This window comes from Lampetra planeri, chromosome 73 (genome assembly GCF_965212315.1).
Source record: "Lampetra planeri chromosome 73, kcLamPlan1.2.h2, whole genome shotgun sequence".
Lineage (NCBI taxonomy): Eukaryota > Metazoa > Chordata > Hyperoartia > Petromyzontiformes > Petromyzontidae > Lampetra > Lampetra planeri.
In genome coordinates, this window is record NC_136178.1 from 817,098 (window position 1) to 840,455 (window position 23,358).

The 23,358-nt window shown below is 54.5% G+C and overlaps 1 protein-coding gene across 1 annotated transcript; it reads right to left on the reverse strand.

The window, feature by feature from the left end:
• Positions 1-1,247: 1,247 nt before the first annotated feature.
• On the reverse strand, positions 1,248-22,092 carry LOC144737729 (ubiquitin-like protein 3). The gene is made up of 5 exons (XM_078620582.1): positions 21,416-22,092; positions 13,907-14,015; positions 8,184-8,270; positions 5,281-5,358; positions 1,248-2,515 (listed from the first exon to the last, which is right to left on the reverse strand). The coding sequence occupies exons 1-5, from the start codon at positions 21,443-21,445 to the stop codon at positions 2,463-2,465; spliced, it is 357 nt and encodes a 118-aa protein (XP_078476708.1). The 5' UTR covers positions 21,446-22,092; the 3' UTR covers positions 1,248-2,462.
• Positions 22,093-23,358: the final 1,266 nt, after the last annotated feature.

The following is a 23,358-nucleotide window of genomic DNA, read 5'->3' on the forward strand; positions in this document are numbered from 1 at the left end:
ACGCGACACACACAGACTACAGTCACCCACCAGTAGATTCCTACCACGACGACTCCCCCCACGGTGGATGTGTCACCGTGCCGCTGCTCGCCTTGCCACGCCGATACCACCGCCGCTACCGCCACTACCGCCACTACCCACGCAGCTACCGCCACCGCTACCGCCACTACCGCCACTACCCACACAGCTACCGCTACCCACGCAGCTACCGCCACCGCCGCCACTACCACCGCCGCCACCGCCACCGCCACCGCCGGCTGCGATTCCACGTCCCCTTCCCTCAACCACAGGGACGCCGAGTTTCTTAAATCCTCCCTCCCCTCCCCTCTCCCCTCCCTCCACCAACCACCGCTGCAGCTGTGGCGGCAACGGCCCAGGGCAGCAGCGGTGGTGAAGCGGCGATCCCCCTCCAGCCTCTCGGTGAGTGCCAAGACTCACCCTGGGCACACGCAGCAACAGAGGCATGGCTGGGGTAACCTAGTACGTGTGGCTGGGGTAACCTGGGGTAACCTGGTACGTGTGGCTGGGGTAACCTGGTACAGTGGCTGGGGTAACCTGGTACAGTGGCTGGGGTAACCTGGTACAGTGGCTGGGGTAACCTGGTACGTGTGGCTGGGGTAACCTGGTACACGTGGCTGGGGTAACCTGGTACGTGTGGCTGGGGTAACCTGGTACAGTGGCTGGGGTAACCTGGTACAGTGGCTGGGGTAACCTGGTATGTGTGGCTGGGGTAACCTGGTACACGTGGCTGGGGTAACATGGTACAGTGGCTGGGGTAACCTGGTACGTGTGGCTGGGGTAACCTGGTATGTGTGGCTGGGGTAACCTGGTACGTGTGGCCAGGGTAACCTGGTACACGTGGCTGGGGTAACCTGGTACACGTGGGTGGGGTAACCTGGTACAGTGCCTGGGGTAACCTGGTACAGTGGCTGGGGTAACCTGGTACAGCGCCTGGGGTAACCTGGTACAGTGGCTGGGGTAACCTGCTACACGTGGGTGGGGTAACCTGCTACACGGAGACCGCTGGCGGTGCGGATCAAATGGTCAAATTATCAAGTGATTAAGTGACCATGTGATCATGTGATCATGTGATCAAATTAAAAAGTGACCGAGTGATCAAGTGATCAAACGATGGAGTAATCGAGTACTCGAGTGATCAAATGATCTCCGGCGGAGACGCGTCGTGATCCGGCGTGCGTTCACCGTACATCGCTTACTCACTGTGTCTCTCTCCGTCTCTCCTCCCCTTTCTCTGTCTCTCTTTCCTCCCCCTCTCTCTACCTCTCTTTCCTCCCCGTCTCTGTCTCTCTCTCTGCCTCTCTTTCCTCCCCAGCTCTGTCTCTCTCTCTCTCTCCTCTGTCTCTCTCCTCCCTTCCGTATCTCTCCTCTCTGTGTCTCTCCTCCCTCCCCTCTCCCCTCCCTCTCCTCTCTCTCCTCTCTGTCTCTCCAAATTCTCGCTTCTGATCACGCCCACTCGAGCGACGCTTCCAGTATGTGGTGAGGGTGACACACAGGGTGACACACAGGGTGACACACAGCGTGACACACAGCGTGACACACAGGGGTAGTGGTGACACACAGGGGACGTGGTGACACACAGAGTGACACACAGCGTGACACACAGGGTGACACACAGAGTGACACAGAGAGTGACACACGGAGTGACACACAGGGTGACACACAGGTAGTGGTGTGCAGCGGCTGGACAAATAATTTTCCGCATCGCCAAGCCAACTAGACCTAAAGTTGATGGGTCTCTATCTGGTGATTCTACGGGTCTCTGTGTGAGTCTATGGGTCTCTGTGTGGGTCTATGGGTTTCTGTGTGAGTCTATGGGTCTCTGTGTGGGTCTATGGGTCTCTGGTGAGTTGATGGGTCTCTATCTGGTGAGTCTACGGGTCTCTGTGCGAGTCTATGGGTCTCTGTGTGAGTCTATGGGTTTCTATGTGAGTCTACGGGTTTCTGTGTGAGTCTATGGGTCTCTGTGTGAGTTTATGGGTCTCTGTGTGAGTCTATGGGTCTCTGTGTGAGTCTATGGGTCTGTCTGGTGAATCTATGGGTCTCCGTGTGAGACTATGGGTCTCGGTGTGAGTCTATGGGTCTCTGTGTGAGTCTATGGGGTCTCTGTGTGAGTCTACGGGTCACTGTGTGGTGAGTTAATGGGTCTCTGTGTGATTCTATGGGTCTCTGTGTGGTGAGTTAACGGGTCTCTGTGTGAGTCTACGGGTCTCTGTGTGAGTCTACGGGTCTCTGTGTGAGTCTATATGTCTCTGTGTGAGTCTACGGGTCTCCGTGTAAGTCTATGGTCTCTGCTAGACGGATCGGGGGCGTGTGAGGGAGACAGACGGAGAGACAGACAGGGACAGACAGAGGCATCTAAACTGAGGGATCAAGATGGAGGCATCACAAACGGAGTGAGCCAGGCGACGGAGTGAGCCAGGCTGCTGCGGGGCCCGGCTGGCTCACAGGATCACGCAGCAGTTGCTCTCCTCGGTCTTCCCGCGGTTCCTCTGACCTGCACAGCACACAGACAAAGGCGCCACCCACCCTGTAGCCCACGCCGACCGTAGGGGCAAGTGCTGCTAGTAGCAGCGGGTACCTGCGAAGGCTGCCGGCACTGTGGCACACACAGAGGTGGGTGGCCAGCACCACGCCCGCCCGGCCGCCTTTGTCTCCCCAGCGGCGATGTTTACCGCAGAACACCGCGCCAGCTGTTTATTTGAGGCTGAGTCGACCCAGGTGAGAGCGAGGACGGATTCAGATCATCGCCGTCACTGCCGGCGAGCGGGAATCGGACTCGGGTCGCTGGGTCGGTAGCGCTAACCGCTGCGCCACCGCTCCCCATTTATATCCACCCAAAGACAAAGATCCCCCATATAGGCAGCAATGGACTTTTGGGGCAAGTTCTGTTAGCAAGCAACAGGGAAGGTCAACAACAACAACCACCATTTGCCACTAAGTGGCGGTGATGTCACCACGACGCTTGTGCCAGGGGTATAGCTCAGTGGTATGGCATTTGACTGCAGGGAAGGTCACACACACACGCACACACACACGCACGCACGCGCACGCACGCACGCACACACACGCACGCATGCACACACGCGCACACGCACACACGCGCGCACGCACGCACACACGCACACCAAGACACCACAGACACACACACACACAGACACGTACACACAAAGATATGAACACACAGAGACACGAATACACACAGACCTGAGTACACACATACACAACATCCACAGAAACAAAAATACACAGACACGAATATACACAAATACACACATACATGAATATACAGAGATACAAATACACACAGACACGATACACACAGACACACAAACATACAGACACAAACACACAGACATGAATACACACAGACACAAATACACAGAGCCACATAGACATGAATACAGAGACACACAGACACGAGTACAGATAGACACAGACATGAATACACAGACACGAATATACACAGACACACACTGACATAGACATACAGACACACACACAGACACACACGAGTGTGTGTCTGTGTGTGTGTCTGTGTGTATGTCTGTGTGTGTGTATCTGTGTGTGTGTCTCCACCCCCACAACTCCCAATCGGTGATGGGGCAGTTGTGGAGAGAGTGGAGAGTTTCCCATACCTGGGCAGTGTGCTTATGACCGGCTCCAGTTTATCAGCAGAGGTCTCACTCCGAATCAGTCGAGCGGCAATATCTTTTCATCGGTTGCGTAACGCTGTGTGGAAGCTACCTGGTCTGTCGCTCCGCACGAAGCTTCAGGTCTTCTCGGCCATGGTCATTCCCTCCCTTCTCTACGCTTGCGAAACGTGGACCCCCCTAATGGAGCATCTTCGCCGGTTGGAAACATTTAGGCTGGCCTGCCTACGATCCATCCTGGGTTTAACCAGGCTGGATTGTGTGAGGAGCTCACAAATCCTTGAAAGATCTGGGCAGTCCCATCGGTGAGCTCCTCCGGCAGTCAAGGCTGCGTTGGCTGGGTCATGTAGCCCGCATGCCCAGTCACCGCATGCCTAAACAGCTTTTGTTCGGCCGGATCGAGGGGGCTAAACTGGCGCGGCACGGGCTAGAGAAGAGATGGAGTGATGTGGTACAGGAGGACGTGGAGCTGAGTGGACTTGCCGATGACTGGTACCAGCGGTGTCAAGATCGACCTCAGTGGAGGAGGCTCGTGAAGGACGCTACTGGGCAGTTGGAGGCAGTCGCCCTCCAACAACAACGGAGGTCGGAGGAGGCGACGCTCACAACAACGAGCGGAGCGCCGGGTGGCTAAAGCACAGCAAGTTGGTACAGTAGGGGGCACAGGTGGTGCATCAGCCAGTCATCTCAGTCATCTCGGTCAGTCGACCCGTGGCACCTGGGTCTGCCCCGTGACCTCCTGCCAGCGGGCGTTCGACACTTCACGTGGCCTCAAGGTGCACTTGGCCTGGCACAAGCGTCGTGGTGACGTCCACCGCCACTTAGTGGCGAATGGCGGTTGTTTTTGTTGTTGTGTGTCTGTGTGAGTGTGTGTGTCTGAATGTGTGTGTCTGTGTGTCTGTGTGTGTGTGTCTGTGTGTGTGTCTGTGTGTGTGTCTGTGTGTGTGTGTCTGCGTGTGTGTGTGTCTGTGTGTGTGTCTGCGTGTGTCTGTGTGTGTGTCTGTCTGTGTATGTGTGTGAGTGTGTGTGTCTGTGTGTGTGTATCTGTGTGTGTGTCTGTGTGAGTGTCTGTGTGAGTGTGTGTGTCTGTGTGTGTGTCTGTGTGTGTGTGAGTGTGTCTGTGTGTGTGTCTGCGTGTGTCTGCGTGTGTCTGTGTGAGTGTGTGTGTCTGTGTGTGTCTGTGTGTGTGTATCTGTGTGTCTGTGTGAGTGTGTGTGTCTGTGCGTGTGTCTGTGTGTGTGTGTCTGCGTGTGTGTCTGTGTGTCTGTGTGATTGTGTGTGTCTCTGTGTGTGTGTCTGTCTGCGTGTGTCTGTGTGTGTCTATGTGTGTGTGTATCTGTCTGTGTGTGTGTGTATCTGTCTGTGTGTGTGTATCTGTGTGTGTGTCTGTGTGAGTGTGTGTGTGGGTGTGTCTGTGTGTGTGTCTGCGTGTGTCTGCGTGTGTCCTGCGTGTGTGTCTGTGTGTGTGTCTGTGTGTGTGTCTATGTGAGTGTGTGTGTCTGTGTGTGTCTGTGTGTGTGTCTGTGTGTGTCTGCGTGTGTGTCTGCGTGTGTGTCTGCGTGTGTGTCTGCGTGTGTGTCTGCGTGTGTCTGTGTGTGTGTCTGCTCACCCTGTGAGTTTGGCTCTGGAAGGTTCTCGCGTGCCACCAGGTGCATGACGGTCGTCTTGCCCAGCGGCAGCTTCAGAGCTGAGGGGTACAAAGACAAAGACAAACCCTCGCATGGAGCCTTCACAGAGTGTTGGGGCAAGAGCTGTTAGCGAGCAGCACCTGACGGGTACACACAGACACACATTCACACACAAACACACGCACACACAGACACACACGCACGCACACAGACACACACGCACGCACACAGACACAAAGAGACACACACCGACACACACGCAGATACATACACACACCAAGACAAAGATCCCCCATTTAGCCTTAACAGACTGTAGGGGCAAGTGCTGTTAGCGAGCACCTATGAAGGCCGGCACGGCACACGAGGGGGTGGGTGGCCAAGATCTTCGTCTCCCGAGTGGCGATGTTTACTACACACCGTACCAGGTAATCATTTAAGGCTGAGTCGACCTAGGGCAGACCCAGGACCGGTTCAAATAATGGCCACTGGTGTTGGCCGTGAGCGGGAATCGAACTCGGGTTGCCGGGTTCATAGCGCACCGTAGCGCTAACCACTACACCCACCGCTCCCCCAGATACACACAGTGGTGGTGGTGTGCATCGTCATCGTCATCACCGCTACTGTGATTGCCATCATCATCATCGTCACCGCTACTGTGATTGCCACCATCATCATCATCATCACCATCGTCGCTGCTACTGTGATTGCCATCATCACTGCTACTGTGATTGCCATCATCATCATCATCGTCACTGCTACTGTGATTGCCATTATTGTCATCGTCACTGCTACTGTGATTGCCATCATCATCATCACTGTTACTGTGATTGCCATCATCATCATCATCGTAACTGCTACTGTGATTGCCATCGTCATCATCACTGCTACTGTGATTGCCATCACCATCATCGTCACCGCTACTGTGATTGACATCATCATCATCACTGCTACTGTGATTGCCATCATCACTGCTACTGTGATTGCCATCATCATCATCATCGTCACCGCTACTGTGATTGACATCATCATCATCACCGCTACTGTGATTGCCACCATCATCGTCGTCACTGCTACTGTGATTGCCATCGTCATCATCGCTGCTACTGTGATTGCCATCATCATCACTGCTACTGTGATAGCCATCATCGTCATCATCACTGTTACTGTGATTGCAATCGTCATCATCATCATCGTCACCGCTACTGTGATTGCCATCATCGTCATCATCACTGCTACTGTGATTGCCACCACCATCATCGTCACTGCTACTGTGATTGCCACCATCGTCATCACTGCTACTGTGATTGCCACCACCATCATCGTCACTGCTACTGTGATTGCCATCATCGTCATCACTGCTACTGTGATTGCCACCACCATCATCGTCACTGCTACTGTGATTGCCATCATCATCATCACTGCTACTGTGATTGCCACCACCATCATCATTACTGCTACTGTGATTGCCATCATCATCATCACTGCTACTGTGATTGCCACCACCATCATCGTCACTGCTACTGTGATTGCCATCATCATCATCACTGCTACTGTGATTGCCACCACCGATCATCATCACTGCTACTGTGATTTCCATCATCATCATCATCACTGCTACTGTGATTGCCACCACCATCATCATCACTGCTACTGTGATTGCCATCATCATCATCACTGCTACTGTGATTTCCATCATCATCATCACTGCTACTGTGATTGCCACCACCATCATCATCACTGCTACTGTGATTTCCATCATCATCATCACAGCTACTGTGATTGCCATCATCATCACTGCTACTGTGATTGCCACCACCATCATCACTGCTACTGTGATTGCCATCATCATAACTGCTACTGTGATTGCCATCATCATCATCATCACTGCTACTGCGATTGCCACCACCATCATCATCACTGCTACTGTGATTGCCATCATCATCATCACTGCTACTGTGATTGCCACCACCATCGTCACTGCTACTGTGATTGCCACCACCATCATCGTCACTGCTACTGTGATTGCCACCACCATTGTCACTGCTACTGTGATTGCCACCACCATCATCGTCACTGCTACTGTGATTGCCACCACCATCGTCACTGCTACTGTTGTTGCCACCATCGTCGTCGTCACTGCTACTGTGATTGCCACCACCATCATCACAGCTACTGTGTTTGCCACCACCATCGTCACTGCTACTGTTGTTGCCACCATCGTCGTCGTCACTGCTACTGTGATTGCCACCACCATCGTCACTGCTACTGTGATTGCCACCACCATCGTCACTGCTACTGTGATTGCCACCACCATCGTCACTGCTACTGTGATTGCCACCATCGTCGTCACTGCTACTGTGATTGCCACCACCATCGTCACTGCTGTGATTGCCACCACCATCGTCACTGCTACTGTGATTGCCACCACCATCGTCACTGCTACTGTGATTGCCACCACCATCGTCACTGCTACTGTGATTGGCCACACCATCGTCACTGCTACTGTGATTGCCACCATCGTCCGTCACTGCTACTGTGATTGCCACCACCGTCGTCACTGCTACTGTGATTGCCACCACCATCGTCACTGCTACTGTGATTGCCACCACCATCGTCACTGCTACTGTGATTGCCACCACCATCGTCACTGCTACTGTGATTGCCACCACCATCGTCACTGCTACTGTGATTGCCACCACCATCGTCACTGCTACTGTGATTGCCATCATCATCGTCACTGCTACTGTGATTGCCACCACCATCGTCACTGCTACTGTGATTGCCACCACCATCGTCACTGCTACTGTGATTGCCACCACCATCGTCACTGCTACTGTGATTGCCACCATCGTCATCGTCGCCGTGGACGCGGGCTGGTTGCTACCTCCCAGCGTCACGTTGCCGTGCAGGAAGCGTCCCTGGTAGATGAGGCGCAAGATCCCCGGGCTGCTGACGTGCTCCTCCTCCCAGTCTACACAGTGGGGGGGGGGGGGGGGGGGGGGGGGGGTACAGGGGGAGGCACAGCGGGGGGGGGGGGGGGGCACAGCGGGGGGGGGGGGGGACACGGGGGAAGGGGCAAGGGGGGGGCACGGGGGGAGGGCAGATCAGCAGTCCGCCCTGGTTAATGTCCACAGTGTGTAGTAGTGTATAGTAGTGTTTAACAGTATGGTGTATAGTAGTGTAGTGTATAGTGTAGTGTATAGTGTAGTGTATAGTGTAGTGTATAGTGTAGTGTAAAGTATAGTGCATAGTATAGTGCATAGTAGTGTATAGTGTAGTGTATAGTGTAGTGTATAGTAGTGTAGTGTATAGTGTAGTGTATAGTAGTGCAGTGTATAGTGTAGTGTATAGTAGTGTAGTGTATAGTAGTGTATATTGTAGTGTATAGTAGTGTACATAGCAATGTATATAGCAGTGTGTATAGCAGTGGTTTATAGCAGTGCATAGAAGTATAGTGTATAGTAGTGGTGTAGAGTAGTGTAGTGTATAGTGTAGTGTATAGCAGTGTAGTATAATGTAAAGTAGTGTAGTGTAGAGTCATCTTGGTTCTTTCGGGAAAGTCACGTAGATATAAAACAACAATATCACATTTAAATATAAAACATCCAAACGCACGCAACGCGGTGACCACCGCCTTTAGTCGACGGTTCGCCACCATGAGCCACCAGCCACCAGCTGCCGCCGCGAGGATGATGAGGGGAGTTGGCGTGACGATGGTTGACGCTCCTTGACGAGCTCGGCAGCCACGTTAGTGGTGACACGACCGCCACGGACTGTCCCCCGCCCAGCTTTGATTACTGAAACCTTGCTCGACCACAACCATTTGGCCGATTTGGTCCCCGGTTGGGTATTCAATGTTGCACATTCCCAGACCAGGTAAAAACAGGGGTGGCGGTGATCTTTCAGACTGGTCTCAAACTTGATTTGGAGCTTTCGTGACTGCAGGAATTACTCCTTGGTTCTTTCGGTAAAGTCACGTAGAATTTTTTAAAAATATTTTATTTCTTTTTTCAGACTGGTCTCATCCGCGCCGTGTGGCCCCTGCTCCCAAAGTTTGGCCATTTGAAGGCACGATGGTGCATCATGCCCTGAATGTGAATCAAGGCATGTACATCACCGCTTGTTCACAGACTGCCTGGAAGCAAAGGACCGATTTTTTTATCTCATTCTGTCCGAGGTAATCTCCCCCCCCCCCACCTTGTTCCTGGAATTCTCTCGTACAATTGTGCCGAGAGATTTCAACACATGGACGGATGACCCATCAGGCAGCTTGGCTACACAGAACCTCTCGGACACCACGACTGCCATGGTTATTTACTCGGTTTATCCAGGGCCCAACCCATGATCAAGGCCACACAATCAACCCCCCAGTATACGCCCAGGGGAGCCATTAAATGTTCATCCGCACTGTGCACTGATCACAGGGTGACTCATGCTGACATCAAGGGTCTCCCCCACCCCTATCTCCGATGGTCTGGGGGGACTTCACGGAGGCTGGCTGGGTTCGGCCCGAGAGGCGAATGACCCCATCTGGATTTCATTACGCCTTGTCGGGCCCACATTTCGTCTGTGACCGTTGTACCCATCACGGAAAGGGTTGACGAACACAATTCAGTGTTCTTGGTTCTTTCGGTAAAGTCACGTAGAAGGGAAATAATAAAGTAATAAAAATAAAACAATAAAATTCTCCCGACGTTTCGATTGCAACACAAGCAATCACACATCATGATGATTGCTTGTTTTGCAATGGAAACGTCATGAGAATTTTATTGTTTTATATGAATATGAATCCCTGCAGTCACGAAAGCTTTAAATCACAATTCAGTGCTTTGATCTGCTATCGATCACCTCGCTTCTCGCTGCCGTCTTCGTGCTCAAGTGACCACGACTCCCCCTCCCCCCTCTATCTGGTATTCCAGAGACCTGGAGGCGCCCTGAAAGTACAACTTAGGAAAATGGAACGATGCTGGCGCAGATCTCGGCTCGATGACGACCGAACGACTCTACGGGCCTGTCGACGGGATCACGCACACGCTTGCCATGGGGGGGGGGGGGGCTATCTTTGTGGCGAAGACAAAGTGGCGTCGCCATGAGGATAGACTCGGCAAGGAACCCGCCCTGCTGAGCTGTTCAGGATGGCCAACAGTTCGAGTCACCCACATAAGATTGCTCCCAAAAAGCGCTGCAATGGTTTCCATCGGTCCTTTGCTAATAGGATCGATCGCTTTGGAGGGGTGTATCTGCCCAGCAATTAGTCCTGATGCTGGCCTGGACCCAAGGGCTCCTCTCTAATCTTCGAGGCTTTTTTTTTTTTTGCCGGTCCTGCCCACAGACCTCGTTCAGACTCCTGCGGAGATGCAATGGGCCACCTGTGATTTAGATGCCCGGCCCTTCTTGCCCCTTGAGCCGGTGATCCCGACGGTGACCCAACTGGTCAACTCTTCCCTTTCAGCGCAAGCGCTCCCGGGGGATCCCTGAAAAGGGGCTTTGGTGCGACCACTTCCAAAGGAGACAGGACTGGAATGTCGAGATCCTGGCCAACTGATCGCCCGATCTCCAATCTCCCCTTTCCCGGGCAAGATTATAATAAGTATAACCCGTAAAAACAAAGTTTTTCACTATAAATCCTTTATATGCGTGGCAGCGAACTTAATATAAAGGATTTAAAAATATATTCGCCTGTGGAGGACGTGGGGATCGATCCCGCGACCTTTGGCATGGGAAGCGAAGGCGCTACCAACTGCGCTACTCCGCCACGGCCTGTGGAGGGGTTACGCTCTGGGCTCTTATACTGTGACGTTCAGCCAAAGCGATGAATGAGTTATATTTGAATATATGTAAAATATTTTTTTTTTGCCTAAAAAGTGTAAAATTTTGGGAATTGTTTTTCACGAACATGAATTGTCTGTCACAACGAGTCTGTGTGGAAAATGTCAGCTCGATTGAAAAACGAGCGAAAGATTTGCACGGTCCTAAGCAAGCAAGCAAGCACGCAAACAAGCAAGCACGCAAGCAAGCAAGCAAGCGAACTTAATATAAAGGATTTAAAAAGGGTGGCCTCCTCCCATTCGGAGTGGTACGTTGAGGCCGAGTGCTTCTTTGACGTCGCTCAATCAGGCTTCAGGGCCGATCGTGGGACTAAGTCCGCTTTGATTTGCATGGCAGGCGATCTCCTTGTGTTGATCTCCAACTGCTCAGCAACTCCCAGGTTAAGCTCTTTTGGTGAGGTTAAGCTCTTTTGGTGATCGAGCTTTTGTTAGCATGGCACCCACAAGCCATGGAACGCTTTGCCAATTGAAATAAGGCAGAGTCGGTAGATATCTACAGTAATCCCTCGCCACTTCGCGGTTCAAGTTTCGCGGCCTCAGTGCATCGCGGATTCTTCGAACTGATTTAAAGGCCTCATTATATCTGTGCATTAACACCATCATCATCATCATTCATCATCACATTCATCGAACTGCACAGGTCTGTCATCGTCGTCATTGTCATCGTCATTGTCATCGTCGTCGTCGTCATTACTGGAGTCAAGTCTCAAGATACTACTGTCATTGGTGAGTGTAGAACACCATAATACGTATCGTATGAGAGAGAGTGAATGTATAATAATAAGGTTTTATAATTAAATAGATTTAAGTAAAATATATATATAAAGTATAAATATACATATTTTAAACATTCTGGTACCCACACACACATATACGGAAATTCCTAGGGGGGCCAATCCTACTTCGCGGATTTTCACCTATCGCGAGGGGTTCCGGTCCCCATTAACCGCGATAAACGAGGGATCACTGTATATATAAAAGGGAAATTTGTGAATGTGTGGGCCTATTCGAAATGTTTAGCATGCTTCCCAACATGCAACAAAAGTGAAATTTGGCATGTGGGTGGCTTCCACACTGTACACAACGCAACACGTTTAAAAATAAACTTTTGTATTTTGGGGGGGGGGGGGGGCGTAATAATAGGTATATATTGCACGCCAGGTGAGCGGTGACGTCACATCTGTTACGTCACATCTGTGACGTCACATCTGTGACATCACCCGCATGCGGAAGCGTCACGTGGTGCGCCTGCTGACGTCACGCCCCCCCCACCCTCGGCGTAGGCCGTGTATTAATCCAAGACAAGAATCCAAGTCTCGGGCGAAGCCGCTGTAGTAGAGCTAGTCACTTATACAAGAATTGGGGTTACCCTTTCTGGCAATAAAACAGTTTTGTGAAGATGTTAAAACACCAAACAGAAACCTTTAGCAAGGAATCGTGTTATCCATTAACCACACCAGAGACAGCTTTCTTTAGAGCCTCGTCTCAAACAGTGTTAGGCCACAGGACAACGCCAAAAGGCAAACAGCACGAAAAAAGCTGTCTCTGGTGTGGACCAATCAGTCCCAAAGACAACGCATCATCATAGACTACCAGAGCATGTGTTTGTTTGCATGTTCACCACAAGTAAGTGTAAGTGCTTAATGCAGTCCATGATCCCTTGCAAAAGGTTTCTGTTTGGTGTTTCAACATCTTAACACAACTCCTGTTTCGTTACCAGAAAGGGTAAAACCTATTCTTGTATTGTGATATACTGGTAAGGGAGGTCCCATGAGATAGATTTAAGTCTGCTTAGAAACCACGTCTCTCTAAAGTGGCCTTGCCTCTTTAGCTTGGGTCGGTTGCCCCCTGGTTCTGATAATAGGGTTTTTACCCTTTTTTCTGGCAACAAAACTTAAACCTTTTTACAAGGATGCCAAAAGGCGTCCTCTGGTCGAGCACCAATTGGGTCTGTGAAGTAATTGCAATGCCCTTTCTCCTTTAGCGGTGGGTGAGCTTTTTTTACTCAAAAAGTAAATTGAATGAGTGAGTAAACAAAAGTCAAAAACTAAAAAGGTAAATGCACGCACAGCGCCTAAAAACATAACGTCATGCAAAAATGTGCAAAAGCGAGGTGTTTTAAAGAATAGTTAGTGCCCTTGAAGCCAACGGATAGCTGACGACCGACTGTAGTTGAGTTTATAAAACGACTGGCACAGACACACACACACGCTGGCGCTGTGTCTGCTGTTGCTGCTACTGCTGCTACTGTTACTGCTGATGCTGCAGCTACTGCTGCTGCTACTACGCTCACGATGAGCGTTATAAAGATCCCGTGTGCCGGTATTCGCAAATGGCCGGGCCATCACCACCACCCCTTAACTACTTGCAGCAGATTCACGACGCAGTCGCGTGATGAGCGGAGTGGTGAGCGGAGTGGTGAGCGGCGTGGTGAGCGGCGTGGTGAGCGGAGTGGTGAGCGGCGTGGTGAGCGGAGTGGTGAGCGGCGTGGTGAGCGGAGTGGTGAGCGGCGTGGTGAGCGGAGTGGTGAGCGGCGTGGTGAGCGGCGTGGTGAGCGGAGTGGTGAGCGGCGTGGTGAGCGGCGTGGTGAGCGGCGTGGTGAGCGGCGTGGTGAGCGGCGTGGTGAGCGGAGTGGTGAGCGGAGTGGTGAGCGGCGTGGTGAGCGGCGTGGTGAGCGGCGTGGTGAGCGGAGTGGTGAGCGGAGTGGTGAGCGGCGTGGTGAGCGGAGTGGTGAGCGGAGTGGTGAGCGGCGTGGTGAGCGGCGTGGTAAGCGGCTCACCCATGGGCCAGTGCTGGTAGACATGGGAGGCGATGTCGGAGGCGGAGTCCGTGGGGCTGCAGTGAAACTCCTTCGTCTTGCCACTCACGAGGATGAGGCGGAGATTGATCTGGAAGGGGATGCCAACGTCGTCAGCATCGTCATCGGCAACGTCGTCATCGGCGGCGTCGGCATCGGCAACGTCGCCATCGGCGTCGTCATCGTCGTAGTCATCATCAGCGTCGTCGTCTTCAGCATCGTCGTAATCAGCGTCGTCATCATCAGCATCATCGTCATCGTCAGGATCGTCATCGTCAGGATCATCATCGTCAGGATCATCATCGTCAGCATCGTCATCAACATCGTCGTCGTCAGCAGCGTCGTCGTCAGCAGCGTCGTTGTCAGCAGTGTCATCATCAGCAGCGTCGTCATTGTCAACGTCATCATCGTTGTCATCGGCAACAACGTCAACATCAGTGTTGTCATCATCAGCGTCATCATCAACGTCATCATCATCATCTGTGTCATCATCATCGTCAGTGTCATCGGAAACATCGTCATCGTCGTCATAATCATCAGCGTCATCATCAGCATTATCAGTGGTATGAGCAGCAACAGCAGAATCGGCAACAGTGCCAACATCAGCAACATCAGCAGCAACATCACCATCAGCAGCAATATCAACAAAAGAAAAATGACCACCAACTTTGGACCCATCATAATCCATCATCACCACCGCCTTCATTAAGAACTAAACCATAATCATGAGCATCATCTGCCGTGAAATCAACCTCAACTGAACAACACCGCAATCGTCACCACAACGGCAAAATAGTTCAACCGATGTTTCAGAATATGCAAGTCTATGTGTTTTGATTTAAAGCTTTCGTGACTGCAGGGATTCATATTCTTGGTTCTTTCGGTAAAGTCACGTATTATTGTTTTATATTAATATTATTTTATTATTTCCCTTCTATGTGGCTTTACCAAAAGAACCAAGAATAAGTCTACGTGTGTGTGGAGGCTCGTGAAGGTCGCTGCAACTGGACAGTTGGAGGCAGTCGCCCTCCAGCAACAACGGAGGGCAGAGGAGCGACGCTCACAATGAGCGGAGCGCCGGGCGGCTAAAACACAGCAAGTTGGCACAGTAGCGGATACAGCTGGTGTGCATCTACCAGTCCTCTGTCAGCCAACCCGTGCCATCTGCAGGATCTGTCCTGTGACCTCCTGTCAGCGAGCCTTCGACACTTCTTCAAAGTGCACCTGGCCTGGCACAGGCGCCGTGATGACGTGACCATCACTTCGTGGCAATGGTGGGTATTGGTATTGCTGTACGAGTATGTGTGTATGAGTATGTGTGTGTATGAGTATGTGTGTGTATCAGTATGTGTGTGTTCAGTGTGTGTCCGGCAAAAACAACTCCCTACCTCCTCGTTGGCGCCGGACGATAACGCTGTGGTGAGCAGTGCCCTGGGAGGAGGGCCACTTTCGATTGGCCATTCCCCTCATGGCGATTGTAGCCACCACAGCAGCCAAATGGGGGCTCTGGACGGGTACGTGGGCCTGGTAACCCCTCCACCATCAAATAAATTACCACTATACTTCCAAGAAAATATCAAAAGAAGCTTGTGCCGGAGGCCACGGGGGGGACATGCATCTATGACGTCTCCTGGCCAAACCCCATTTGGCGGAGCCAGGAGACTGAATCTTTACCCTAGGGGTTCCTTCAGAAGCACCAAAAAGCCACTGCGGGTGGCCACGTGGAATATTTGAACGCTCACTTTGGAGAGGCTGCCACTCCTCTGTCGGGAGCTGGACCGGTACCGCCTGGATCTGTGGTATTCAGGAGGTCCGGTGGACCGGCTCTGGCTCCTGCCATCATGAAGGGTGGACAGTCCTCTACTTGGGGCAGGAGACGGCCAAACAACAGAGAGTGGCTCTTCTTCTGGACAAAATAATGAAGGGGGCGTGGGAGCGTGGCGGTGAGGTGTGGGATGCTGTAAGCCCCAGGCTACTTTGGGCTCGCCTTCCCATCAACCAGAGTCGAGGAGAGGTGGTCGTGGTTACTTATGCCCCCACCGAAGACAAACATCAGTGGAGAGTTCCAGGCAAGGTCGATGAGTCAAATGCCTTCTATGACCTCCTGTCACAGGTGCTAGCTAAAGTGGCCCCTTGGGATAGTCATCCTGTTGGGTGACTTTAATGCCCGAATGGGTCATGATGCTGGTACCTGGGCTGGAGTGATTTGAAGGCATGGGCCAGATTAGTTCAATAACAACGGTAGGAGGCTGCTATACTTCTGTGCAGCCCATGGGCTTGTAATTACCAACAGGCTGTTCCGGCATCAGCACATCCACACAACATCATGGATGCACGCCGGGTCCAAGCAAGAACATCTGCTGGACTACATAGTGACGGAACAGCGGATGCGGGCCCAAGTCCTTGAGACCAGGACCTACCGAGAAGCTAATCTGTCCACTGACCATCGACTTGCCATCTGTAAGATGCGCCTGCCATTCTTCCACTCCGGTGGTGGGTGGACATCCATGACCCCATTCAAACCCACAGATGGCCTGGCATCAGCTAGCTGATAAAAGTTGCAAGTGAGAATGTCATCATCGCTTGCGGCTGGGGTTGGCATCGTCCCCCCCTCCTGATGTTGAGGGGCAATGGGCAAAGTTTAGGACTGTGACTCATGCAGCTGCAATGGCGGATTTGGGTACACGGTCCAAACCTCCCCAGAGACCCTGGCTGACAGAGGAGGTGTTCCGGTTGGCTGATAAAAAGTGACAAGCCAACTCCCACCGTCATCCCACAACAGAGAATGAGGAGGCTTACCGCAGCCTTCGCTCGGAGGTTGGAGAGCCATGAGGCGCTGCAAGGATAGTTGGTGGTTACGGGTTGCTGAGGAGATGGAGTCTGCCTCAGTAGCCTGCGATCACAAACCACTCTTTAACTCCATCAAATAACTAACTTGCAGCGCCACACCTTTCACTATCATTAGGGGAAACAATGTTGATCACATCTCCGACCCCCAGGATCAGGTTGCAGATTTGATGAGCATTTCTGTGAGGTCTTGGGGAAGAAGAAATCCATCAGCCTGGAAAACATCGTGGGACAAAGTGGGGATGACCCTGCTGAGGCTGCGGTGCCTGAAATAGTGGAGAAGTATTTACCCCCTGTGAGTGGCTGCCTGAGGTGCCATCTGTTGAGGAAGTACAGAAGGCGATCCAGAGTCTGAGACCAGGAAAAGCACCGGGCAGAGATTAAGTGAAATGCTGAGAGAGGGTGGCGTTTGTGCACAGACTGCCCTACATGACATCATAAAAAGGCTGGACCACTGCACGGGTTCCGCAGGATTGGAAGGATGCCCTGGTGGTCCCCCTCTTTAAGACGGGGGATCGCGCAGACTGTAACAACTACAGGGGCATCTCACTCCTCAGTGAGCCAGGAAAGGTCCTGGCAAGGAATATTCAACATCGCCTTGCCAGGCACGCTGAGGAGAGGCTTGCAGAGCCCCAATGCGGTTCCAGCCTGGCACAAGCGTCGTGGTGGCGTCACCGCCACTTAGTGGCGAATGGCGGTTGTTGTTATCAGTGTGAGTATCAGTACTGTATCAGTGAGAGTGTATCAGTGTGAGTCTGTATCAGTGTGTGTGTGTCAGTGTATGTGTGCGTCAGTGTGTGTGTGTATCAGTGTGTGTATCAATGTGTGTATCAATGTGTGTGAGTGGGGAGCGGTTGTGTAGCACTGCGCTATGAACCTGGCGACCCGGATTCAATTCCCGCTCATGGCCAACACCGGTGACGATTATCTGAACCGGTCCTGGGCCTCCCCAAGGTCGCCTCAGCCTCAAATGAGAATCTGGTACGGTGTGTAAGCATCGTCACTGGAGAGACAAAGGCGGCCGGGCGTGGTGCTGGCCACTTACCCCGTGTACCGTTCCAGCCTTCATAGGTGCTCGCTAACAGCACTTGCCCCCACGTTCCTTTAAGGCTATACGGGAGATCTTTGTGTGGCCGTCGAGGAGTGTATTTATAGCCCAGGAAAACCCTTTGACGCAGCGCTCGCAAGGCGCAACAAACGGCGGAGTGCACTCCGGCGTATATTCCTGTCTGTGCGGCACCCGTAAATAGTCACACGCACAGAGCACACACAGAGCACACACACAGAGTACACACAGTACACACACACAGTACACACAGAGCACACACACAGTACACACACACACAGTACACACACACACACGATCTCCCGTGTAGCCCTAACAGGCTGTTGGGGCAAGTGCTGTAAGCGAGTAGCAGCACCTATGAAGGCCGGCACTGTGGCACACGAAAGGGTGGGTGGCCAGCACCGCGCCCGCCCGTCTTTGTATCCCCAGGTACTAATTTAAAACTGAGTCAACTTAGGGGGAGGGTGGGGGGCAGAACCAGTTCAGATAATCGCCACCGGCGTCGGTGGGAGTCGAACCCGCAGCGTGCGCTAACCATTGCCCCACCGCTCCCCCCACACTCTTAAGAGACAAGGTTACCCCCCCCCCCTCGCGAACCACCCCCCCCCCCCAGTAGCTCTCTACCCCTCAACGGCGTCGCCCGTGCCAGGCTAGGTGCATGTCTCAGGACAGACCCAGCAGGTGCCATGGGTTGACTGCTGTGCCAGGCTAGGTGCAGGAGGAGATCACGGGACAGACCCTGCAGGTGTGTGGGTTGACTGCTGTGTCAGGCTAGGTGCAGGAGGAGGTCACGGGACAGACCCATCAGGTGCCATGGGTTGACTGCTGTGCCAGGCTAGGTGCAGGAGGAGGTCACAGGACAGACCCAGCAGGTGCCATGGATTGACTGCTGTGCCAGGCTAGGTGCAGGAGGAGATCACGGGACAGACCCTGCAGGTGTGTGGATTGACTGCTGTGCCAGGCTAGGTGCAGGAGGAGATCACGGGACAGACCCTGCAGGTGTGGGTTGACTTCTGTGCCAGGCTAGGTGCAGGAGGTCACGGGACAGACCCAGCAGGTGCCATGGGTTGACTGCTGTGCCAGGCTAGGTGCAGGAGGAGATCACGGGACAGACCCTGCAGGTGCGTGGGTTGACTGATGTGCCAGGCTAGGTGCAGGAGGAGGTCACAGGACAGACCAGCAGGTGCCATGGGTTGTACTGCTGTGCCAGGCTAGGTAGAGGAGGTCACGGGACAGACCCAGCAGGTGCCATGGGTTGACTGCTGTGCCAGGCTAGGTGCAGGAGGTCACAGGACAGACCCAGCAGGTGCCATGGGTTGACTGCTGTACCAGGCTAGGTGCAGAAGGAGGTCACGGGACAGACCCAGCAGGTGTCATGGGTTGAATGCTGTGCCAGGCTAGGTGCAGAAGGAGGTCACGGGACAGACCCAGCAGGTGCCGTGGGTTGACTGCTGTACCAGGCTAGGTGCAGGAGAAGGTCACGGGATAGACCCAGCAGGTGCCATGAGTTGACTGCTGTGCCAGTGTAGGTGCAGGAGGAGGTCACGGGACAGACCCAGCAGGTGTGTGGGTTGACTGCTGTGCCAGGCTAGGTGCAGGAGGTCACGGGAGACCCAGAAGGTGCCGTGGCTTGACTGCTGTGCCAGGCTAGGTGCAGGAGGAGGTCACGGGACAGACCCAGCAGGTGCTGTGGGTTGACTGCTGTGCCAGGCTAGGTGCAGAAGGTCACAGGACAGACCCAGCCGGTGCCGTGGGTTGACTGCTGTGCCAGGCTAGGTGCAGGAGGAGGTCACGGAACAGACCCAGCAGGTGCTGTGGGTTGACCGACTAAAATGAGTGGCCCAGATTCACCAGCTGTGCCCCCTACTGTGCCAACTCGCTGCGTTTTAGCCGCCCGGCACCACTCGTTGTTGCTGGAGGGCGACTGCCTCCAACTGCCCAGTAGCAGCATCCTTCACGAGCCTCCTCCACAGAGGCCGATCTTGACACCGCTGGTACCAGTCATCGGCAAGTCCACTCAGCTCCACATCCTCCTGTACAGCATCAGCTCCAACTCTTCTACAGCCCGTGCCACTCACCCACTCTCTGTGTGAGTCTATGGGTCTCTATGCAAGTCTATGGGTCTCTATGCGAGTCTATGGGTCTCGATGCGAGTATATAGGTCTCTATGCGAGTCTATGGGTCTCCGTGTGAGTCTATGGCTCTCGGTTCGAGTCTATGGCTCTCGGTTCGAGTCTTTGGGTCTCAGTGTGAGTCTATGGGTCTCACTAAGTCTATGGGTCTATGTGCGAGTCAATGGGTCTCTGTGCGAGTATATGGGTCTCTGTGTGAGTCTGTGGGTCTCTGTGCGAGTCTGTGGGTCTCTGTGTGAGTCTGTGGGTCTCTGTGCGAGTCTGTGGGTCTCTGCGCGAGTCTGTGGGTCTCTGTGCGAGTCTGTGGGTCTCTGCGCGAGTCTGTGGGTCTCTGTGCGAGTCTGTGGGTCTCTGTGCGAGTCTGTGGGTCTCTGTGCGAGTCTGTGGATCTCTGTGCGAGTCTGTGGGTCTCTGCGCGAGTCTGTGGGTCTCTGCGCGAGTATGTGGGTCTCTGTACGAGTCTGTGGGTCTCTGTGCGAGTCTGTGGGTCTCGGTGCGAGTATATGGGTCTCTGTGCAATTCTGTGGGTCTCTGTGCGATTCTGTGGGTCTCTGTGCGAGTCTATGGGTCTCTGTGAGTCTATGGTTCTCTGTGTGAGTCTATGGGTCTCTGTGCGAGTCTATGGGTCTCTGTGTGAGTCTGTGGGTCTCTGTGCGAGTCTGTGGGTCTCTGTGTGAGTCTGTGGGTCTCTGTGCGAGTCTGTGGGTCTCTGCGCGAGTCTGTGGGTCTCTGCGCGAGTCTGTGGGTCTCTGCGCGAGTCTGTGGGTCTCTGTGCGAGTCTGTGGGTCTCTGTGCGAGTCTGTGGGTCTCTGTGCGAGTCTGTGTGTCTCTGTGCGAGTCTGTGGGTCTCTGCGCGAGCCTGTGGGTCTCTGCGCGAGTCTGTGGGTCTCTGTACGAGTCTGTGGGTCTCTGTGCGAGTCTGTGGGTCTCTGTGCGAGTCTGTGGGTCTCTGTGCGAGTCTGTGGGTCTCCGTGCGAGTCTGTGGGTCTCTACGCGAGTCTGCGGACTGTGACCGCTCTCATAAAGAAGGTGGTCATGGTGGTAATCCGGGGTTTGTTTTTATCAATCGCCACGGCGCCTGCTGGGCCCCGGCCACTTGCCCGGCCACTCGCCCGGCCAAAAGCCGGCAAATCGCCACGGCAGCCAATCACCCAAACCCAACCGACGGTAGCCGTCAATGTGAACTGTTACCCTCACCACGGTCTCACCCTCACCACAGTCTCTCCCTCACCACGGCCTCACTCTCACCACAGTCTCACCCTCACCACGGCCTCTCCCTCACCAGTCTCTCCCTCACCAGTCTCTCCCTCACCAGTCTCTCCCTCACCCTCACCACGGCCTCTCCCTCACCACGTCTCTCCCTCACCCTCACCACGGTCTCACCCTCACCACGGTCTCTCCCTCACCCTCACCATGGTCTCACCCTCACCACGGTCTCTCCCTCACCTTATCGGCAGGGACAGCTGACGAAGACATCTTAAGCCGCCTCGAGCCGCAGGCCTCTCCCCTCTCACTCGTATCCAGTCGCACCGTCGAGTCCACCGCTCCCACGGATAGTTGAGTAACACAAACAACCAACCACCTAACTAGCACACAGCACACCCCGCCTACACAACGTCACCCAATCCGCCGGGCGATCAAAAACAAGTAAAACTGCCGCGGCCTAACGCGAAGCCTACGGCCTTGCCTAGTTTCGCTACCCGGGCCTAACCGGGTCCGGCTGGGTCACCCCCCACCCCCGCTCGGGCTTTGGCCCCCGAGCGGGCGCGCTCAGCCGCTCGCTAACGGCTACGGTGGTGGTTGTTGTTGTTGGTGGTTGTTGTTGTTGTTGATGGTTGAACAACTCCACGGGTAAGCGGCTCCTGAACTGACGGAGAGGGCGACACGGCGATAGGAGTCGTCGTGGTCGCTGCTGCCGCTGTCACGGCGGCAGTCGCGGGCAGCAGTCACAGCCACCAGGTCAGCAGTCACGGGCAGCAGTCACAGCGATCACAGCGGCAGTCACGGGCGGCAGTCACAGCGACCACAGCGACAGCAGCGGCAGCAGCCGCGGCTTCTCATCCCTCAGGGCCCCGAGCGGCAACTGCGCCGCCATCTTCGCCTCAACAGCAGCGGCGGAAGCTGCGGGATGAGGGGGAGGGAGGACGTGGGGGGCGGGGCGGGTTCGTGACGTCACGTGCGACGTCACGGGGGCACCGCCTCTCGCGCTCGATCGCTCGCCCGCGCGGGGAGATTCAAAGGGTCGCGTGGCGCGGTGGCGATGGTGGCGGTGGTAGCGATGGCGATGGTGGCGGTGGTGGCGGTGGCGATGGCGATGGTGGCGGTGGTGGCGATGGCGGTAGCGATGGTGGCGGTGGTACCGATGGCGGTGGCGATGGTGGCGGTGGTAGCGATGGCGGGTGGCGGCAGTGGTGGTGGTATCGATGGCGGTAGCGATGGTGGCGGTGGTAGCGATGATGGTGGCGGTGGTGGTAGCGATAGTGGTAGCGATGGCGGTGGTGGTAGCGATGGCGATGGTGGCGGTGGTAGCGATGGCGGTGGTGGTGGTAGCGATGGCGATGGTGGCGGTGGTAGCGATGGCGGTGGCGGCGGTGGTAGCGATGGCGGTGGCGATGGCGGTGATGGTAGCGATGGCGGTGGCGATGGCGGTGATGGTAGCGATAGCGGTGGCGATGGCGGTGGTAGTAGCAATGGCGATGGTGGCGGTGGTAGCGATGGCGGTGGCGATGGCGATTGTGGTAGCGATGGCGATGGCGGCGGTGGTAGCGATGGCGGTGGTGGTAGCGATGGCGATGGTGGCGGTGGTAGCGATGGCGGTGGCGATGGCGGCAGTGGTGGCGATGGCGATGGCGGTGGTGGTAGCGATGGTGGTGGCGATGGCGGCGGTGGTGGCGATGGCGGCGGTGGTGGCGATGGCGGTGGTAGTAGCATTGGCGGTGGTGGTAGCGATGGCGGTGGGCGGTAGCGATGGCGGTGGTGGTAGCGATGGCGGTGGTAGCGATGGCGGTGGTGGTAGCGATGGCGGTGGTAGCGATGGTGGTGGCGATGGCGGCGGTGGTGGCGATGGCGGCGGTGGTGGCGATGGCGGTGGTAGTAGCATTGGCGGTGGTGGTAGCGATGGCGGTGGCGGTAGCGATGGCGGTGGTGGTAGCGATGGCGGTGGTAGCGATGGCGGTGGTGGTAGCGATGGCGGTGGTAGCGATGGCGGTGGTGGTAGCGATCGCGGTGGTGGTAGCGATGGCGGTGGCGATGGCGATGGCGGCGGTGGTAGCGATGGCGGTGGTGGTAGCGATGGCGGTGGTGGTAGCGATGGCGGTGGCGATGGTGGCGGTGGTAGCAATGGCGATGGTGGCGGTGGTAGCGATGGCGGTGGCGATGGCGATTGTGGT